At 37.6% G+C, this 17839-nt stretch overlaps 1 protein-coding gene across 1 annotated transcript in view; it reads right to left on the bottom strand.

The window, feature by feature from the left end:
• Positions 1–4883: 4883 nt before the first annotated feature.
• Positions 4884–17839, bottom strand: part of UMAD1 (UBAP1-MVB12-associated (UMA) domain containing 1) — a 239010-nt gene continuing 226054 nt past the window's right edge. The window contains exon 4 of the mRNA XM_030822137.1: positions 4884–6828. Within this exon, the coding sequence (XP_030677997.1) occupies positions 6571–6828 (258 nt within the window). The 3' untranslated portion in view covers positions 4884–6570. The remainder of the gene's footprint in view (positions 6829–17839) is intronic.

The following is a 17839-nucleotide window of genomic DNA, read 5'->3' as shown; positions in this document are numbered from 1 at the left end:
GTTCCAGGCTCAAAAATAGGTGTGGATAAACATAAATTCTCCTGAAGATCCAAAAGAAGGATGAGGGGAGAAAACTGCAGGAAGAGAATGAGTATTTAGGGTTCATCTTATACCAACTGCCTGTGTGCGTTTCGGCATCCATTTATTTATTTATTCATTTATTTTTGTCCTGAGAAGGCCTATTCAAATGACTAAGTTAACAACATCACACACAACATGTTAGCGTACAATGTACCCTGTAGGTGTAAAAATTCACCTTTGTTTTCCCCTTGTTCTTGAACGAAATCTTCTTTGCTAGCCTCCCAAATCTTCCCAGCCATTATGTAGAAATACACTCATTTTAAAACAAAATAAATTATGTACCTTTTGAAAAAATTAGAAGAAAAACCATACACATAAACACACATATGCACAATGACATTGACACTACTCTGTTCCTTCTCCCATGTGCCTCAGAGTTATAGCCAACACCTGTGGCCACACAAGGGGCAGATTTGGCAGCTGCAGAACCCAGATGTCAGACACTGGATTGTACATGCCTGGCAGCCGTCCTACGTTGGAACCTGTCTCCTTAACTGACCTCTGAAATGCTCTATTGTCTGACTCCCTTTCTGGCCTGGGTAGTGACTTGCAAGCTCTCTGTTGGGGCTGGTTCAGAGTCAGTCAACTGATGGTTTGTTCTGCATGCAATTATCCTTTGCTTTACCTTTGATTGTAAGGCATTTATTTATTTATTTATTTATTTATTTATTGTAACGGTGAAAATTGGGATTGGATAAATTCTTGACAAGGAATTATGTTCAAGTTTCTTGCAAAGACTAAATAAATTGCTTTTTGCTTTGATTGTGTGTTTCCCAAATGAAACTGAATGAGATCCACTCATCCAATTTACGTTTTAGCATGCAGTGAGTTTTCGCTAATGAGAAGTAAAATTATGAGATTCTTGGGCACTTTTCCCCTCCAAAAGAAGATTGGTTTCCTTTTATTGCTGCTTTTTCTTCTTCTTTCTTCTTTCTTTCTTCCTCCTCCTCCTCCTCCTCCTCCTCCTCCTCCTCTTCTTCTTCTTCTTCTTCCTTTTATTGCTTCCTTCTCCTTCTCCCTTTCTTCTTCTTCTTTTTTTTTTTTTGGCAGGGTCTTACTCTGTCAACCAGGCTGGAGTGGCACAATCACAGCTCACTGTATCACTGCAGCTTTGACCTCCCCAGGCTCAGATGATCTCCAACCTCAGCCTCCAGAGTAGCTGGGATTGCAGCTACCAAGCCCAGCTAATTTTTTTGTAGAGACGGGGTTTCACCATGCTGCCCACGCTGACTTCTACTGCTTCTTAAAACTACCTCTTAATGTTGAAAATGAAATCCATCTTTCTTTAGAAAATTAAGGAGGTACAATTTTATTTTTGCTATTACTAAAAAAAAAAGCCTCACCTTTTACAGAGAAGAGCTCTTTGTATCATGAGTTGTCCTGATTCTTTAAAGAGGAAATAATGACATTACAATCTCATTTCCATACCACTTGCTGAAGAATGACATTATTTATAAGATGCAACCATCTTTGGAATAAGGTAGGAAAAGGCCAGGTGTCTACGAGGGCTCCACTTACAATGCAACACTGTTAGCCCTACAAGGAAGGTCTGTGGTATATATAGTTATTCATGGCAAGCTAAGGAGATACATGCCTGACATTAACAGGAAGATAAATTTTGAGGAAACCATAGAATATACTGTCATATCCAACATAAAATGGTATTCATCTGCACCATGTAAAACGTTCCAAATTTTATCGACTTTCATAAAAATGTAAATATGTCTCTTGGATAGCGCTGATTAAGACTTGGAAAAAAGATGGAAGATTCCTGAGTTCATACTAATATAAATAATTGATAAATAAATTGGGCAAAAGAGACAAATCTCTTATGCAGAAGAATTCCAAATAATTTATGTGATAGTCGCCTTTCAAGGAGGTGGAGTTTAATTACCCACTGCTTGAGTGTGGCCTGTGCTTTGTGATTTAATTCCAAAGAGTATAGAAAGGTTGGGGGGAATAATTTTGCAGTGGAGAAACCTGAGAAGCACTACTTTGGCAAGGTATTCAAAGTCAGCATCATCAGTAGTAAGTCATGTTTATAGCTTATACTACTCTCAATATGATATAATCTCACTGAAGGGCATATCATCTTTTTAATATTTCTCCAAAAACCCATATCTCTAGTCTAACCATGTGAAAACATCAGATAAACCCCACTTGAGAAATATTCTACAAAATACTTAACCAGTACTCCTCAAAACTGTCAAGGTCATCAAAAATAAAAAGTCTGAGAAACTGTTGAAGTCAAGAGGTGCCTAAGGAGATATGACGACTAAATAAATGTAATGTGCTATTCCAGATAGGCTGCTGGAGGAGAAAAAGGACATTAGAGGAAAACTATGAAATCTGAACAGGGTGTGCAATGTAGTTAATTGCAATGTACCAGTGTTGATTCCTTGGTTGTGACAAATGTACTGTAGTTATGTGAGATGTCAACAACAGGGGATACTAAGTGAGAGGTATATGGGAACTCTCTGTAGTATCTTCATAATTTTTCTGTGAATCTAAAACTATTCCAAAATAAAAAGTTTATTTAAATTTTTAAAAGACTGACATATTGTCATATCGACTGAAACAGAGTTCCCTGCATCAATCAATACTTCTTTCTCTCTTTCCCACACACACCTATCTGCCAAACCATATGGCATAAAGAGTCCTTTTCCTGAAACATAAGAATACTTAATCCTTCAAGCCAATGTAGTATGAATGGAATTGGACTTATTCTGAAAGTTTTAGATTTCCCAATAATACCTAGATTTCCCAGTAATAACTACTAGGTCACGCCCTCAGTAATATGCGACAAATGCTCAAAAGATAATGTCCATAAACCTGTATTTCCCAAAAACTTTAAAAGACAAAACATCCTTCAACTACATTTCCAATAAACTTATATTTTGTGTGAGTTATTGACATAATTAATAAGATAATGCATTAATCTCTGAAAGAAACATATTCTTTGCTAGATTACTGAGGGCAGTGTTCATTTATTGATCAATTGTTACCATGGGAGGCACAGAGGTAGTCTGATGCACTACGGTTTCAGAACATGAGTGAGATTCTTTCCTTGCTTCTCCTTACTTGTAATTTAGAATTATGAGAAATGAAATCTCTAGGAATTTTAGAGGAATTTTTTAATACTGTTTTGAATTCACCATTTTTCTTTAAGAGAAGAAAAAAACAAGTGTTGACGTCAATGAATGTTTACCATAAAAAACTATTATGGATTTGATCTGCAATTGTTAATAAAAATCGTGCCTTTGTTAACATTTAATGGTACAATTTTAAAGTTCAGTTGATCAAAATTTAATTAGCCAGGATAATAAACTGGTCAGAATCGCCTCTCTCATTCTGTTTTTAGGAAAGAATGCAAATGTCTTTAAAGAAAGCTTGGGAAAAAAATACATGCAAGTTCTTGAACGTATGTTAGAGCTAAAAATAAGATTCAAGGCTGGGCACAGTGGTTCATGCCTGTAATCCCAGCACTTTGGGAGGCCTAGGCGGGTAGATCATCTGAGGTCAGGAGTTCAAGACCAACCTGGTCAACATGGTGAAGCCCCGTATCTACCAAAAAAAAAAAAAAAAAAAATTTAGTCAGGCATTGTGGCAGGCACCTGTAATCGCAGTTACTCAGGAGGCTGAGGCAGGAGAATCGCTTGAACCCAGGAGGAGGAGGTTGCAGTGAGCCAAGGTCATGCCATTGCATTCCAGCCTGGGTGACAAGAGCAAAACTCCGTCACAAATAAATAAATAAGTAAGATTCAGTAAAATCACCTGCACATTCTATACCTATAGTACTTTGCAATAATAACATATATTAGGAAAAATACTGTAATAATGAGAAAAAGAAAAAAATGTTCACTATGGAATTCTTAGCTAAGGCAGAACAGTCAACTAACATATTTTAGGAATATTTCTCATAGTAAGGTATTTAATATGGAAAAAAATACTGGGAAGGAGGGGGATCTACAGTTAGTATGGGTATCTTTTTTTTTATATTACTCTTCAAGAAGTTCAATTAATATGTATTTTGCATTTCATTATAGCATTGTGTGTGTATGGTCAATAACGAGAATTATAACAATCCCTTTCCCAGAATACTGATGATGCGCTAGGCTTTAGGCTGCCAGGCATTTGACATACACCACCTATAACTTAACATAACGCTGCAAGTTATGAACAATTAGTGTTTAACAATTGAGAGAACTGAGGGCACCAGAAGTCAGGGGACTGATTGAAAGCCCCACCGCTTATAAGGGAGGGAGCCATTACAAACTCTGTCTGGCTGCCTCAATTGCCTGAACTCTTTCCCACAATATCATACAGCTTTGTTATCATATATTATAATTACTAACATTATTAAAGCAGGCATTTATTTATCACTAAGCGATTTAAGTCATATAGTATTTCTAGGCTTCAATTTTCTCTTGAGTAAAATGAAGTTGACTTACTGATTTCTAATGTTTCATAGAAATATTAATTTATATACAGAATAAAAAATTAAACCGTAATTTTCACAATATTTTTGTTTAAAAAAGAAGATCATTAACATTGGCCCTTACTAAATGTTGTGATGATGGGATCAATCTAGAAATGCTTATGTCATCTCTCTCAAATCACTCCAGTCCTATTAAGCCAGGACTAGTGATCTTACCATTTTTAATGTTATTCCTTAAAACTTACATGTAAGAGGAAATTGCATATTTTTCCCAGCACTATACAAACTATATACTTAAACTTTTTGGCTCCTAAAGAATTAACAACTTGCATTCAGATATAAATAATGCAAAGAAACCCACTTCTCTGGATCAGAAAATAATAAAAAATTTTATTTTAATTCACATTTATTTAAATATAACATTTTTTATAGACACATGAAGGTACTTATAAACATTTATAACATGGTAGACACAAATATAGATGAAATGTTTAGGTATTTTTGACAAAATTTCACACATAAATTAGACAAACTGACTATGTGCTTGCATTTAGTTTCAAGGGTACATTAACATAGATATTTGAAAAGGATGTTCTTTTACAAAACTACTACAAAATATTCACATTTGCATCAGTAATAAGTCATATTTCCTAGACTGATGCTTTATAAGAACTATGTAAAGATCTAATTTAATCATTAACATCATATGCTAACATTATATGTAAAGGAAGCATTTTTGTCAATAGAAATGTTCCTCTAACTTTTAAATAACATAGCATTTGTATTAAAACCATGCCACATTTATTAAACAAACATGCATAATACTTTAAAACTGGAATAATTCATGTACTTTTATGCACAGTGTTTAGTTTCACTATGGCACTCTATCTTTGTGAAAAAATATACTTAAAACTTGGCACAGAGTTAATAAATCATATTGCTGGTAATCAAAATAAATGTGATTTCAATTTCCCATGGCATAGAAAATTCTCTATCACAATTTACCTTTTCCCTTTACAGTTTATTGACCAATGGCAGTTCTGTTTTCATTATAGTAAATAATGGATATTCAAGAACTAAAAGTCATATCTAGGTGTTCTGCCTATACTCTAATTGGAAATGAGTTGATTTTAGTTTTTCCAGCAGTAAAACATTTCCATTTGTATTGTGGCCAACAAATTTCTAAATAAGGGTGTTATCAGCAATAATATGTATCATCATGAGATGTTTTTCTTCAGGAGGCAGAGAGGTTGAAAGGAAATGTGGATCTCTTCATAAACTGGGAACATATGTGATAAAACGAGAGCAAATGGCAACCGAGGCAGAAGCAGGGAAAGTTCTTTGGAAAGCTGGTCAGAGAGCACACAGAAGTAGCAAAAAGGCAGAGAACAAAGGTGGGAACACAAAAATTATTCACGATGGAAAGGGCTGCCATGGGTTTCAGAAAACCGAAATGGGCCACTCCAGAAAGAGCACGCAGAGCAAGTCTAGCATTCTCATATCAGCAAACTAGCACTGCTGTTTAGGACAAGTTTTAAATTTCCACATCAATGCGTCTGAGGAAATTAAGCTAACTGGCAACTTTTTTTCTGAATTCATTCATAAACACTGTGGAAGAAAAAAATTTAGGAATAACACTAATTCAACTTCCTATAAACCAGAGAGGAGACTTCACACCCACTTCTAGCTCAGACTTTGGAGCTGTGGTAACTGAAAAATGCCACAATTCTTTTTCACAGTTCTTCTAAGATAAATTTGAGGTGTTATATTTTGAGAGACCATCTGAAGGAATTGACTCCTTTCATAAAACCTTCATAGCCTAATTTTTATATTTATTATATGGGAGAAAGGAAGTAGAACTTAAGTTCAATTTGTGTACAAATGTACCTTTTTCTTAAAAATAGAGTAATGAACATAATGCTATTTTCTTTGCTTTATGATCCTTGCTTTGCTGAGGGCCTTAAACAGTGAAATGGCAAAGAACATCAAACGGGTTAAATAAAATAGGCGAACATATTTTAAAGCTGTTAAGGTGCAAACAGACATAAAGATTATGAATCACAGAGCACTGAATTTTCAAGAGTGAAATCATACCAAAACCGTGATAAGTTTTCGCTGACATCATAGGAGAGTAAGTGGTCGGGAAGGTCAGTGATGGTGCCCTGTACTGCCAGCACATGCGGGGCCAGGGTGAAGGGCACATCGCTCAGGAGCTCGGCCATTAATGAGCTGTTCTCCAGAGTCTGGCCTGCCTTATTTTCCATTTCAGGGTCTGATACAGTCACACTGGATGAATTTTCTTTGTTGGTCTAAAAATACATATATTTAAAACATTTAGGCCTTGTGAACTTTGAGGTTTAGTAACGGTAAATGTGGCATTAATACATCAAAATGATTGAGAAATGTGGACTATATAAATATTCCCAGATTTGAACGCAGCTCTTTACTTTACTTTAGAATTACATTCATCCAAATCTCCGTTAGGCTTTAAAATGAATGCTAAACTTTAACTCAGACTGACCACCCACAGACCCCTTAAACACAAAATGGCCTTCTTGTTATTTCCCTTGCTCAGATAATGTCTGCAAAGTCTGTCTCTGCTTTGCCAAATCCTATGTACGTTTTCGGGCTCTGCTAAATTCTCAGCTGCCCTATAAAATCTTGTATCACTGGAGTCCAAAGTGATCTTGCCCATTTCAGAATGCTTATGGAGCAAATTGCCTAAGATGTTATTTGGTGTTGCCTAAATGTGTCCTTGCTAATTGCTGTTCCATATGCAAATATATCTTATCTCCAACTAGACTACAGGGTCCTTGAAGGCAAGCAATCTATCTGGCATATCTTTGTATTTTCAACCTTGCACACTTTACTGTTTGACACTAATATATACATACTCATAATTTATCTGTAATGTATACCATGAGTATTGATTGATTGTCTGATTGTCATTGGAACTAGCCTGTTATGTCACAAAAGTTACGCAATTTTTTTGAAAAGGATATATCTTGTTCAGTTTCTTTACAATTAATATCTCTTGCAAATCACCTAAATATCAATCAACAGAAGAATGGATAATATATTGAAATTTATTTACAGCAATGGAGATGAATGGCCTGCCATTATGAGCACCTGGAACCTAACTCAAACCAGCCTGGGCAAAAAAATGACTCCCCCCTCAACCCTCAATCTCAGGCAGAATAAAACTCCCAAGTCTTTACAGAAGCCTACTAGCTCCTTCACGATCTGGCTCCAGGTGTGCCTCTGACCTCATCTCCAGCTCGTGTGCCCTGGCCTATTCCTTTTCAATTCCACTGTCTCCTTGCTAGTGCTCCTTGCAAGTGCTTGCTCCTGCACACCGAGCCTGCTTCTGCCTCAGGGCCTTTGCTTTCCATTCCCTCTCACCAGGACACTCTTCTCTCAGACATACACAGGGCTACTTCCCTTACCTCCTTCCAAGTGCTAGCCCAGTTGCCATCTCAATGAGGCCTTTTCTCACTTATATAAAACTTACTTTTATGTGGTTTTTTTTATTTTTTTTTTATTTTTTTGAGACGGAGTCTCGCTCTGTCACTCAGGCTGGGGTGCAGTGCGTGATCCTGGCTCACTGCATCCTCCCTGTCTCAGCCTCCCAAGTAGCTGGGACCATAGGAGCATGCCACCATGCTTGGCTAATTTTTGTATTATTTTTACAGACAGGATTTCACTATGTTGCCCAGGCTGGTTTTGAACTCCTGGACTCAAGCGATCTGCCTGCCTCCCAAAATGCTGGGATTACAGGCATGAGCCACTGCACCCAGCCAAGAAGCTTTTGTAGCACATGTTCACTGCTGTATCCCACATGCCTAGAACAGTGCCTACTGCTCAATAAAGATTTATTGGGCTTTTTTTGGTTGGTAGGCTATTAATTACTGCCTCAACTTCACAACTTGTTATTGGTCTATTCAGGGATTCGACTTCTTCCTGGTTTAGTCTTGGGAGGGTATATGTGTCCAGGAATTTATCCATTTCTTCGAGATTTTCTAGTTTATTTGCATAGAGGTGTTTATAGTATTCTCTGATGGCAGTTTGTATTTCTGTGGGATCAGTGGTGATATCCTCTTTATCATTTTTTATTGTGTCTATTTGATTCTTCTCTCTCTTTTCTTCTTTACTAGTCTGGCTAGTGGTCTATTTTGTTGATCTTTCAAAAAACCAGCTCCTGGATTCATTGATTTTTTTGAAGGGTTTTTCATGTCTCTATCTCCTTCGCTTCTGCTCTGATCTTAGTTATTTCTTGTCTTCTGCTAGCTTATGAATTTGTTTGCTCTTGCTTCTCTAGTTCTTTTAATTGTTATGTTAGGGTGTTGATTTTAGATCTTTCCTGCTTTCTCCTGTGGGCATTTAGTGCTATAAATTTCTCTCTAAACACTGTTTTAGCTGTGTCCCAAAGATTCTGGTACGTTGTGTCTTTGGTTATAAATGCTGACAAATTCTTTGACTCTAAGTCTAAAGGAGAAGAATAATTTTCTAGGCCGGGCACGGTGGCTCACGCCTGTAATCCCAGCACTTTAGGAGGTTAAAGTGGGCAGATCACCTGAGGTCGGGAGTTCGACACCAGCCTGATCAACACGGAGAAACCCCGTCTCTACTAAAAATACAAAATTAGCCGGGTGTGGTGGCGCATGTCTGTAATCTCAGCTACCTGGGAGGCTGAAGCAGGAGAATCACTTGAACCCAGGAGGTGAAGGTTGCAGTGAGCCAAGATCACCCCATTGCACTCCAGCCTGGGCAACAAATGCGAAACTCCGTCTCAAAAAAAAAAAAAAAAAAAAAAAGAATAATTTTCTGTATGAGAAATAATTTTGTAAAACTTTTTATTAAAGTATAAAATACACACAGAAAAGGTTACCTCATAAGTGTATAACTTGCTAAATTTTTACAAACAACACACATGAGCAACCAGCACCCAGATCAGGAAATAGAAAAGACCAGCCCTCAGAAGCCCTCCTGGTGTTCTCTTGCAGTCACAATCAACCCCCGTCCCGTCAATCACGATCCTTATTGCTAATAACACAGAATTGGTTTTACCTGGTTTTGTATTTTAATTAATTAATTTATTTATTATTTTGAGACAGAGTTTTGCTCTTGTCACCCAGGCTGGAACATCCAGCTACTTTCTGTATTTTTAGTAGAAACAGGGTTTCACCATGTTGGCCAGGCTGGTCTTGAACTCTTGACCTCAGGTGATCCACCCTCCTCAGCCTCCCAAAGTGCTGGGATTACAGGCGTGAGCCACCATGCCTGGCCTGGTTTTGTATTTTAAATGAATGCAATCATACAGTATGAACTCTTGCTTCTGGCTTCTTTTACTCAACATTATGTGGATGAGATTCATCCAAATTATTTCACGTTAGTTGAAAAAAATCTTGAAGAACATATTGTTGGAGAAGTGATATATTCTGACTGATGTTTTAAAAGAATCACCCTGGTTGCTGGGTTGACAGCAGATAGTAGAGGTGGAGTGGCCAGGGAAAGAAGTGGGAAGATAGCTGGGAATGAGAGATTACTTATGAAGTCGATTAGAGCAGGGATAGCAAAGGTGAGATAAAATGGTTGGATTTTGGATAGACTTTAAGGGTCAAATGAACACAATTTGCTGATGGAATGGATGGTGGGAGTATGAGAACAAAAGCACAGTTAAGGATAAAGCCAAAGTTCTTGGCCTGAGCAATGAGACATATGGAATCACCATTTACAGGGATGGGAAAGAGTACCAGGGAGCAGGAATGGGTGGGAAGATCAAGGGTTCAGTTTTGGAAGTTTCAGTGCCTAGCAGACATCAGGTGGAGCTGTTAGTAGGCAGGGGGATATAATTTGAATCTGGAGCTGGATGAGATCTGGTGGAGAAAGTGGAGAGAAAATTAGAACAGACAATATTTTCTAGGTGTTATGACGTAAATGGGGAAACATATATGGGCCAGTAGTTAAAAAGGGATGTGTAGTCAAGAAAAGTTTCTTTTGATTTTTGTTTTTCTTTTTAAGTTGGGAGAAATAATGACAATTTATAAGCTAGTAAGAAGCAGCTCATAAGAAAGGAAAAAATCCATAGAGAATTTATAGAGAAGGAACTCGTCACAAAGCATCTCCAACACCTAAAACAGGGGCCGTCAAGAAATATTTTTTAGTGAATGACCTCGAATTAGTAAAGTTCAAAAGCACATGCCTATAAGACTGGTCTTATAATTTCATGTGAAAATAACACCAGATTACTGTTTTAGGACTGCAACTAACAAATGTAATCATACTCTGTTATGATAAAGCTTGTTATAAAGATGTATGTCTGCAGTGGGCAGATCCTATCTCCTGAAATCTAATTGGGACTCACAATGCTAATTATCCTCGGGTCAGCCAAGAGTGCAAGTATGAGTAATGACAGCACCATTCTATTCTCTTTAAAGGGCTTCCCTATACACTGGTTTATATAGAAAAACTGAAAGGGAAGCAACATTTGGGTTCACCATAAAACCTCAAGATTCCATATGCACTGGGGCTTTGATCACCTGTGAGCCTGAGAACAAAGTGGTTAGGAGCACAGATTCCAGAACCATGCTGCTTGGTATAAATCCCAGGTCTCTTGTTTATTAATAAGCAAATGGCCTTGGGCAAATTATTTAACTTCTCCGTGCCTCAGTTTCCTTAGCTGTATTATGAGATTGATAACAGTTAACTATTTCATAGGATTGTTAAATGCAAGGATTAAATAAAGTTACATTTATAAGTAAGCAGAACAGTGCTTGGCACATGTTAAAGTAAGTGAATAAATAACATTTTAGAAATGCCAGATCCCATTTGGGTTTAGACGAAGTTTAGAATCCATTCATCTCTTTTGTTTTGACACTCACTGGTAGTTCAAATAATACCTTTCCCTCTCCTTTTATTTCTTGCTTTCTCTTTTAATCTCATGTGTAAATGTTCCCTAGATCTGGTAGTCTCATCCCACTCAAGCTTTCTTTTCTTTTTTGGTTGTGTATAGAATGTTCTAGAGTTTCATTAGCAAAATCATCTCCTTTTTTACACAAAAGCATTTCTGACATCCCACCTTCTCCACTAAAGTGGAGGTATAGGCATACATTCTTTTATTGCACTTTGCTTTACGGTACTTCATAGATACTCCATTTTTTACAAATTGAAGGTTTGTGGCAACCCTGCATCAAGTAAGTCTACTGGAGTCATTTATCCAGCAGCATGTGCTCACTTTGTGTGTCTATGTCACATTATTATAATTCCCACAATATTTCAAATTTTTTTGTTATTCTATCTGCTTTGGTGAGGCATAATCAGTGATCTTTGATGCTATTATTGTATTTGTTTTGCAGTGCCACGAACCATGCTCATGTAAGACGACAAATTTAACTGATAAATGTTGTGTGTGTTCTGATTGTTCCACCAACTAGTTGGCCATTCCCCTATCTGCCTCTCCTCAGACTTCCCTGAGACAGCTCAGTATACTTTTAATTAAGACATGTACATTTGTTTAGACATACTGCTATTGCACACTTAATAGATGACAATATAGTGTAAGCATAACTTTTATATGTAGTGGGAAACAAAAAAATTTACGTGGCTCGCTTTAATGCAATTTTCACTTTATTGCAGTGGTGTAGAACTGAACCCGAAATATCTCGAGGTATGCCCGTACATTACCTGTAGCATTTTGCGTTCTAAACACATGACTTCTTTTTTGTTTCTTTTTTTTTTTTTATGGCTGAGTAGAGCAGACTTTACTGATGGGACATGAAGGCCTCTCCTCTTTCGGAGGTCTGCGTGGAACTGAGGAGGGGAGATTCTTGATGTGGTGGGAGACTGAGTGTGGCAAGGACTCCCCAGCAGCTGAGGGTCTCTCTCTTCCTCTCGAAACACACAGCTCCTAAGGCTTAACTCTCCAGCAGCAATATTTACTCCCTTGTTCATATTTTTATTAATCCTCTTTTTTTTTTGACAATTCTTTGTTATTTGTGAGAACGTAATTCCTTGAGGACAAGAATGTATCAAACTATATCTAGTACAGTAAAAAAATTGGGACATGGTTTCTCGTTCAAGTTGTCCTGATAAAACTGTCATCTGACCTGAAGGGGGTTGCTTTACCCATTTGAGCCTCAGCCCACTATTATGTAAAATGAGTGAAGAGGGACAAAAGATGAAGATGATGAAGACAACTAGGATGACAATGATGACAAGACAGCAACTACCATATACAGAACCCTTTGTGTCAGGCTGTATCTAAGCTGTTTAAATGTATTTGCTCATTTAAGTCTTACGACAGCCTTGTAAGGGTGTGTACTCCTATTAGTCCCGTATTAAAGACAAGAGGAAACTGAGGCACAGAGAGGTTAAGGAAGTTGTCCCAGGTTACACAGCTTGTCAGTGGTGAAACTGATAATCAAACCCAATGACCATTAAAGCTCTATATTCCAAGATCCTGCACATTTCAGACATGCTTTGGATAGAATGATTGACTGAATGAACAGTGCTTCAAAAATTTTAGGGTACAGTATTAGAAAATATAACAGTTACTAAAGTAGCATATCTTGGCTTAATTTAGGAAGAAAAAAGATGCTAATATTTTGTACCTTAAAGAAGAAAGGACTGAGAAAATCATTAAGGTGACAGATCTTACAGACAGGCTGAAGAAGGATGGAAAAGCAACTCTAATTTAAGATATATTTATCCCTGGAAATGAATCTACCAGCAGTCTGGATAAGACCATGGGAAAAACACCATGGACAGTGAAAAATTGTCTGTGAGTTGATAATTATTGAAACAGACATGAAGGTAAGTGGGAATGCACTATAGTATTCTTTCCACCTTTGTATAAGCTTGAAAATTTTTCATAATTAAGTTTTTAAAAATTAATTTAACAATACGATGGGCAAAGTGTTCCACCAAATGCCTCCTAGGATGATGTGAATTTCAGCTGTGCTGTAAGTATTACTCCAGCATCTATCTCTTAACTGTTGGCTATAGTGCAACATTACAGTCTCCAAGGAGGCTGCCTGCCCTCTTGGCAGCAGGGTGAGTGCCATGATGCAGCTGCTGTAGGCATGCTGAGAGCTGGAAGGGGAGAAATATAAGCCAAAACAAGAGTAAGTCACAAAGAAAATGTGAGTCAAAATTCAAGGACCCTACAGCCTATAAACCTGATCACTAAGTGTGGCAGCCAATGGAAGCAGTGGTGGGGGCTGGGGGTTTAAACAGGTGCATGAGTTCCCCTGCAAAAAAGCAGCTTTCTCTTAGACACAAAGTCTTGTGATTTTTTTCATTTGCATAATAAAATGGGTCTTTAATGGGAAGAATTAGTATGTTAACCACAATAGAACAAGAAGAAAAGACTCAATTAACCTTTTGGTTAATAGCCAAATTTTAGAAAATTAATTCAAATACTAAGTTCATAAAGCATATTTGTTATTTTTGTGATGAATCCTGTTCACAGAAATGCTGCTATCAGAATGTTTCTGAGCATAGTTTCTTCATAAACCTAGCTTTAATACTTCTTTTTCAAATTAGTGGTTGCCCTTACTTAGTTTAAATATGAGCATACCATGTCAGATTTTTTTAATCTTACAAAGAAAATTAATATTCTTATTTATATCATTACAACAAATAAAGTTTGCTGTTATAAGCTGTTTTCATGGGTTTGTGTAAAAATTATTTCTTGTTCATCAGTTAACCTGTTAAAAAATTGACTGGCCAAATTTATTTTCATTCCTTACATTCTATTATCTTTATTTCAAATAATTCAAAGAGGTTTACAGGCACTCTTCCTCCCTTTCTTGCAGAGGGGTGTAAAAATTCATGAGGTTCAATCTTAAAAATCTTCTCAGAGCTTAGGAAAAAACACACTCCAAGAATACAAGGCATATAACACTTTTCAGCAAAGGGTTGGAAAAATGAAGTCACTTCCCCGGAGCAACAGAAGGTTAGTGGCATCCTTGCGAACCTCACTCTTGGGTGTTTGAAAGCAAGGAAATTCAGGTTTAAGAACAGACAACTACATTTTTCCTGGCACAAAATTCCAGTAACCACCATGAAGTCTATTAGGAGGCGCCAACTTTGCAGACGCACTAACAATTGGAGACCTCATCTACTTAGCTATATCCAACTAAATTATGAATATTTTATTAATATGAAAGTCATCTATATTTGGCTTCTTTTAAAACCTCCTGCTTTTTTCTGCAACCTATGCCTCAGACAGAGATAAAATAGTATGCTATAAAAGCAAAATATTGATACATTAAAATTTAGAAACCAGCCTTAACTAAAACAGCAATAGAACCTATTAAAAGAACATGAAACCAGGTATAAAACACCCTTCTAACACATTCAATTTACATGCAAAGAAGGTAGCTATACCAAGCATATTTCTAGAAAACAAGTTATAAAAAGAAGAGGTAATATCAAGCTCTGGCTGTCTATGCCTTTAAATTCTAATGTCTATAAATAAAAGACATGCTTCTTTGAACAACAGCCTGAACAAGCAACACTGTCACTTTATCTCCCTAGATAACTATCCATTCTATTCTGGCTTCAGCTGGTATCTGCTTGCATTACATCAGCTTCTTGACTGTGGGGTGAGGTGGAGGGGCAAATCTGAGTTAGAAGCATCAGGGGACAGAGGTTAGGAGAAGGTGATATAAGCTATGGCACAGTTAAGGCAGTACTCAAGCTTTTTATTTTTTGTAAGAAGCTGGTCACTAATAAATGTCTGTCTAGCTATTAAAAGCCTGAGAGTTGGTGTCTTGCACCTATATAATTCCTAAGCAATAGTCTCTTTTCACTTGGGAGAAATCATATTGCAACGGCAAAGATTGTTTCCTATTTTTCTCCAAGTTCCCAGTACCCAGAACAGCACCTATATATACAAAGTGCTCATCAAATATTTTTGAATGGCACTAGATCTGGTCCCCTTCTTTTTCAGATACTCTACGCACTCAGACTTGATTTTAAAATTGAAGGGTTAGGTCAAAGAAAGAAATAAAAACCCAGGACATGTTGTCACTGATACAGAAATTAGGGGGGAGAAGCTGAATTCACAGAAGATTTCTATCTCCATGTGGCCTGGGTGTTAGGTTCGCCTAGAAGTGAGGGCTCCAGTTCAAGAATGCTGTATTTCAGTAGCAAACTAAGAGGCTAGGTTAGAAGGCAGATTATTTTCTCCGTTCCTTTCCTAGTCTCCGACATCATTTCGGTTTACCTTCTGGCTCATGATTTTTTTTTTTAAAGTGTTTTTTCCATTTTCTCTTCTTTCTCTTTCCTTCAATATTTCCACCTGCTTGTGCCCCCTGGTTCTCCAATCTTTCTTTTAAGAAGAAAAAAAATGTTCTCCTGACTTCCTCTTTTCAGAACTCCAGCTGAACGTACACACAAGTGCAGAAGGGGAAGTAAGCAGGCTGTTACTTGCTTCTGTAATCTGTTCCATGTATTCTTGGAAAAGTGGTTTGTCTGAAGCTGGAAAAATCTTCTGTACTAGCCAACTAGAGTGGGGGCGCGGTGGAAAGAGGAAAGAGAAGCATTTCAGGAAAGGAACCAGGCAAGAAATAGTGCGTTAAATGCAGGATTCTATTTAATACTGGTTTTGAAAACACAAAAGGCTGTTTCAGTGATTTTTTAAAAACTGTTTTAAAGTTGGTTTATAGAAATTCATAAACTCTGACCGTAAGCTGTCCGGGCAGCTCATATTTTCCCAGTAGGCCTTCCCCCCTCATGATTCTCAGCACACATTTCACCTTTCTCTTCTCTCCTCTAGCCCTATATCACTACCTTCCTCCTCACTGCTGGCAGGTAGGCCAGCCTCCTATTTCACAGAGAAAACAGGAACCACCAAGTGAGGATCTCCTCTATCTGCCCCACCCCCCAAAAAATGTAGCTGCATTTGTATCCAACCCCTTCCCCTGAGCTTCCAGGGCTGCAGATCCACCCAGTGCAAACTCTTCAAGGACATGGCTTCATCAATTAGGGGGAGTCTCCAAATTGCTAATCTTTCCTAGAAGCAATTAACCATTTTAAAAAATTCGACTCAACTCTATATTGCCCATTGGAATATCACCTACCTAACTCCCATACTATCTTTCCATGTTTTTTTCACAGCCAGGCTGAGACCATTGTTGGCACACGCTGTCTGCCATGCCTCCCTCACCCACTGCAACCTGCCTCCGGCCTGCACCCCTCTACTGAGTCTGCTTTCACAAAGGTTACTAATAATCACTCTCTTTCTAAATTCAGAAAATGTTTGGAAGTGCTAATCTGAAATGACCACTTTGTAGCACTTACTGCTACTGACTCTCTCTCTGAATTTTTATTTCTTGGCTTCGGTACACTTCTTAGTTTTGTTTTCTACATGTCTTAGCTGGTTATTCTTTTTGTCTATTTCTCAAGTGATGGTGTTCTTTAGGGTTTCATTTCTGTTCCTTTATTCTTCCTAATCTCAATACACTTCTTTGGATGAGTTTATCTGATATGGATCATGCCTACTGCTCCACTCTTCCACTCCCCCAAAAGTGGTATGTATGTAGATACATGCACATATACCAATCTCAAACTCAGATTTCTCTCTAGAGTTCCTGATCCATATGTTCAACTCCTATTATACATTTCCTTTTGGATATTCCACAGGACATCTTACACTCAACATGTTTTAAACCTGGCTCTTAGCTTAGTCCCTTCCTTACCTTAACCTTACCTCAAACTTAATGCTCTTCCAATCTTCCAGTATTTTCTGTATCAGTGAAGAGAACCTACATAGTTGCCCAACACAGAAACCTGTATCATCTTTGACATTTCCCTCCCTCTCACTTCCTCCATGCAATAAATCACTGAGTCCTATTGAGTTTTCTGCTTTTAATATCTCCCCTAGTTCATCCATTTCTCTTCAGGTTCATGTCATTCTCTTCATTCAGGATACTAAGGTCTTCTTCCTTGAATGCTGCAAGAGTTTCCCATGTACAGCTTTACTACCCTACACTACACTCTCCCTACCACTTGTAGCATATAAAACACATTCTCTTCCTTGCTTAACATTCCTCAATGCCTTTGAAAAAAGACCAAACTCCTTATCACGACACACAAGCATGACCTGGCCTTGCTTACCCCTCCAATTTCTTGTACTGTTATTCCTAAACTCTTTACTGCATCCATACCAAGCTATCTGCTGTTATCCAAACCTTTTCATGGTGCCTACTGCTTTCTACTCCCTCAAAAGTAGATATGTATGTAGATTCATGCATGTGTGTGTACACACGCTTTCTCTTTAGTTCTGAGCCTTGGCTCATTTAATTACTTTAACCT

This window comes from Nomascus leucogenys, chromosome 11 (assembly GCF_006542625.1).
Source record: "Nomascus leucogenys isolate Asia chromosome 11, Asia_NLE_v1, whole genome shotgun sequence".
Lineage (NCBI taxonomy): Eukaryota > Metazoa > Chordata > Mammalia > Primates > Hylobatidae > Nomascus > Nomascus leucogenys.
Note: the sequence above shows the minus strand (reverse complement) of the source record. Positions and strands in the feature narration are given on the sequence as shown.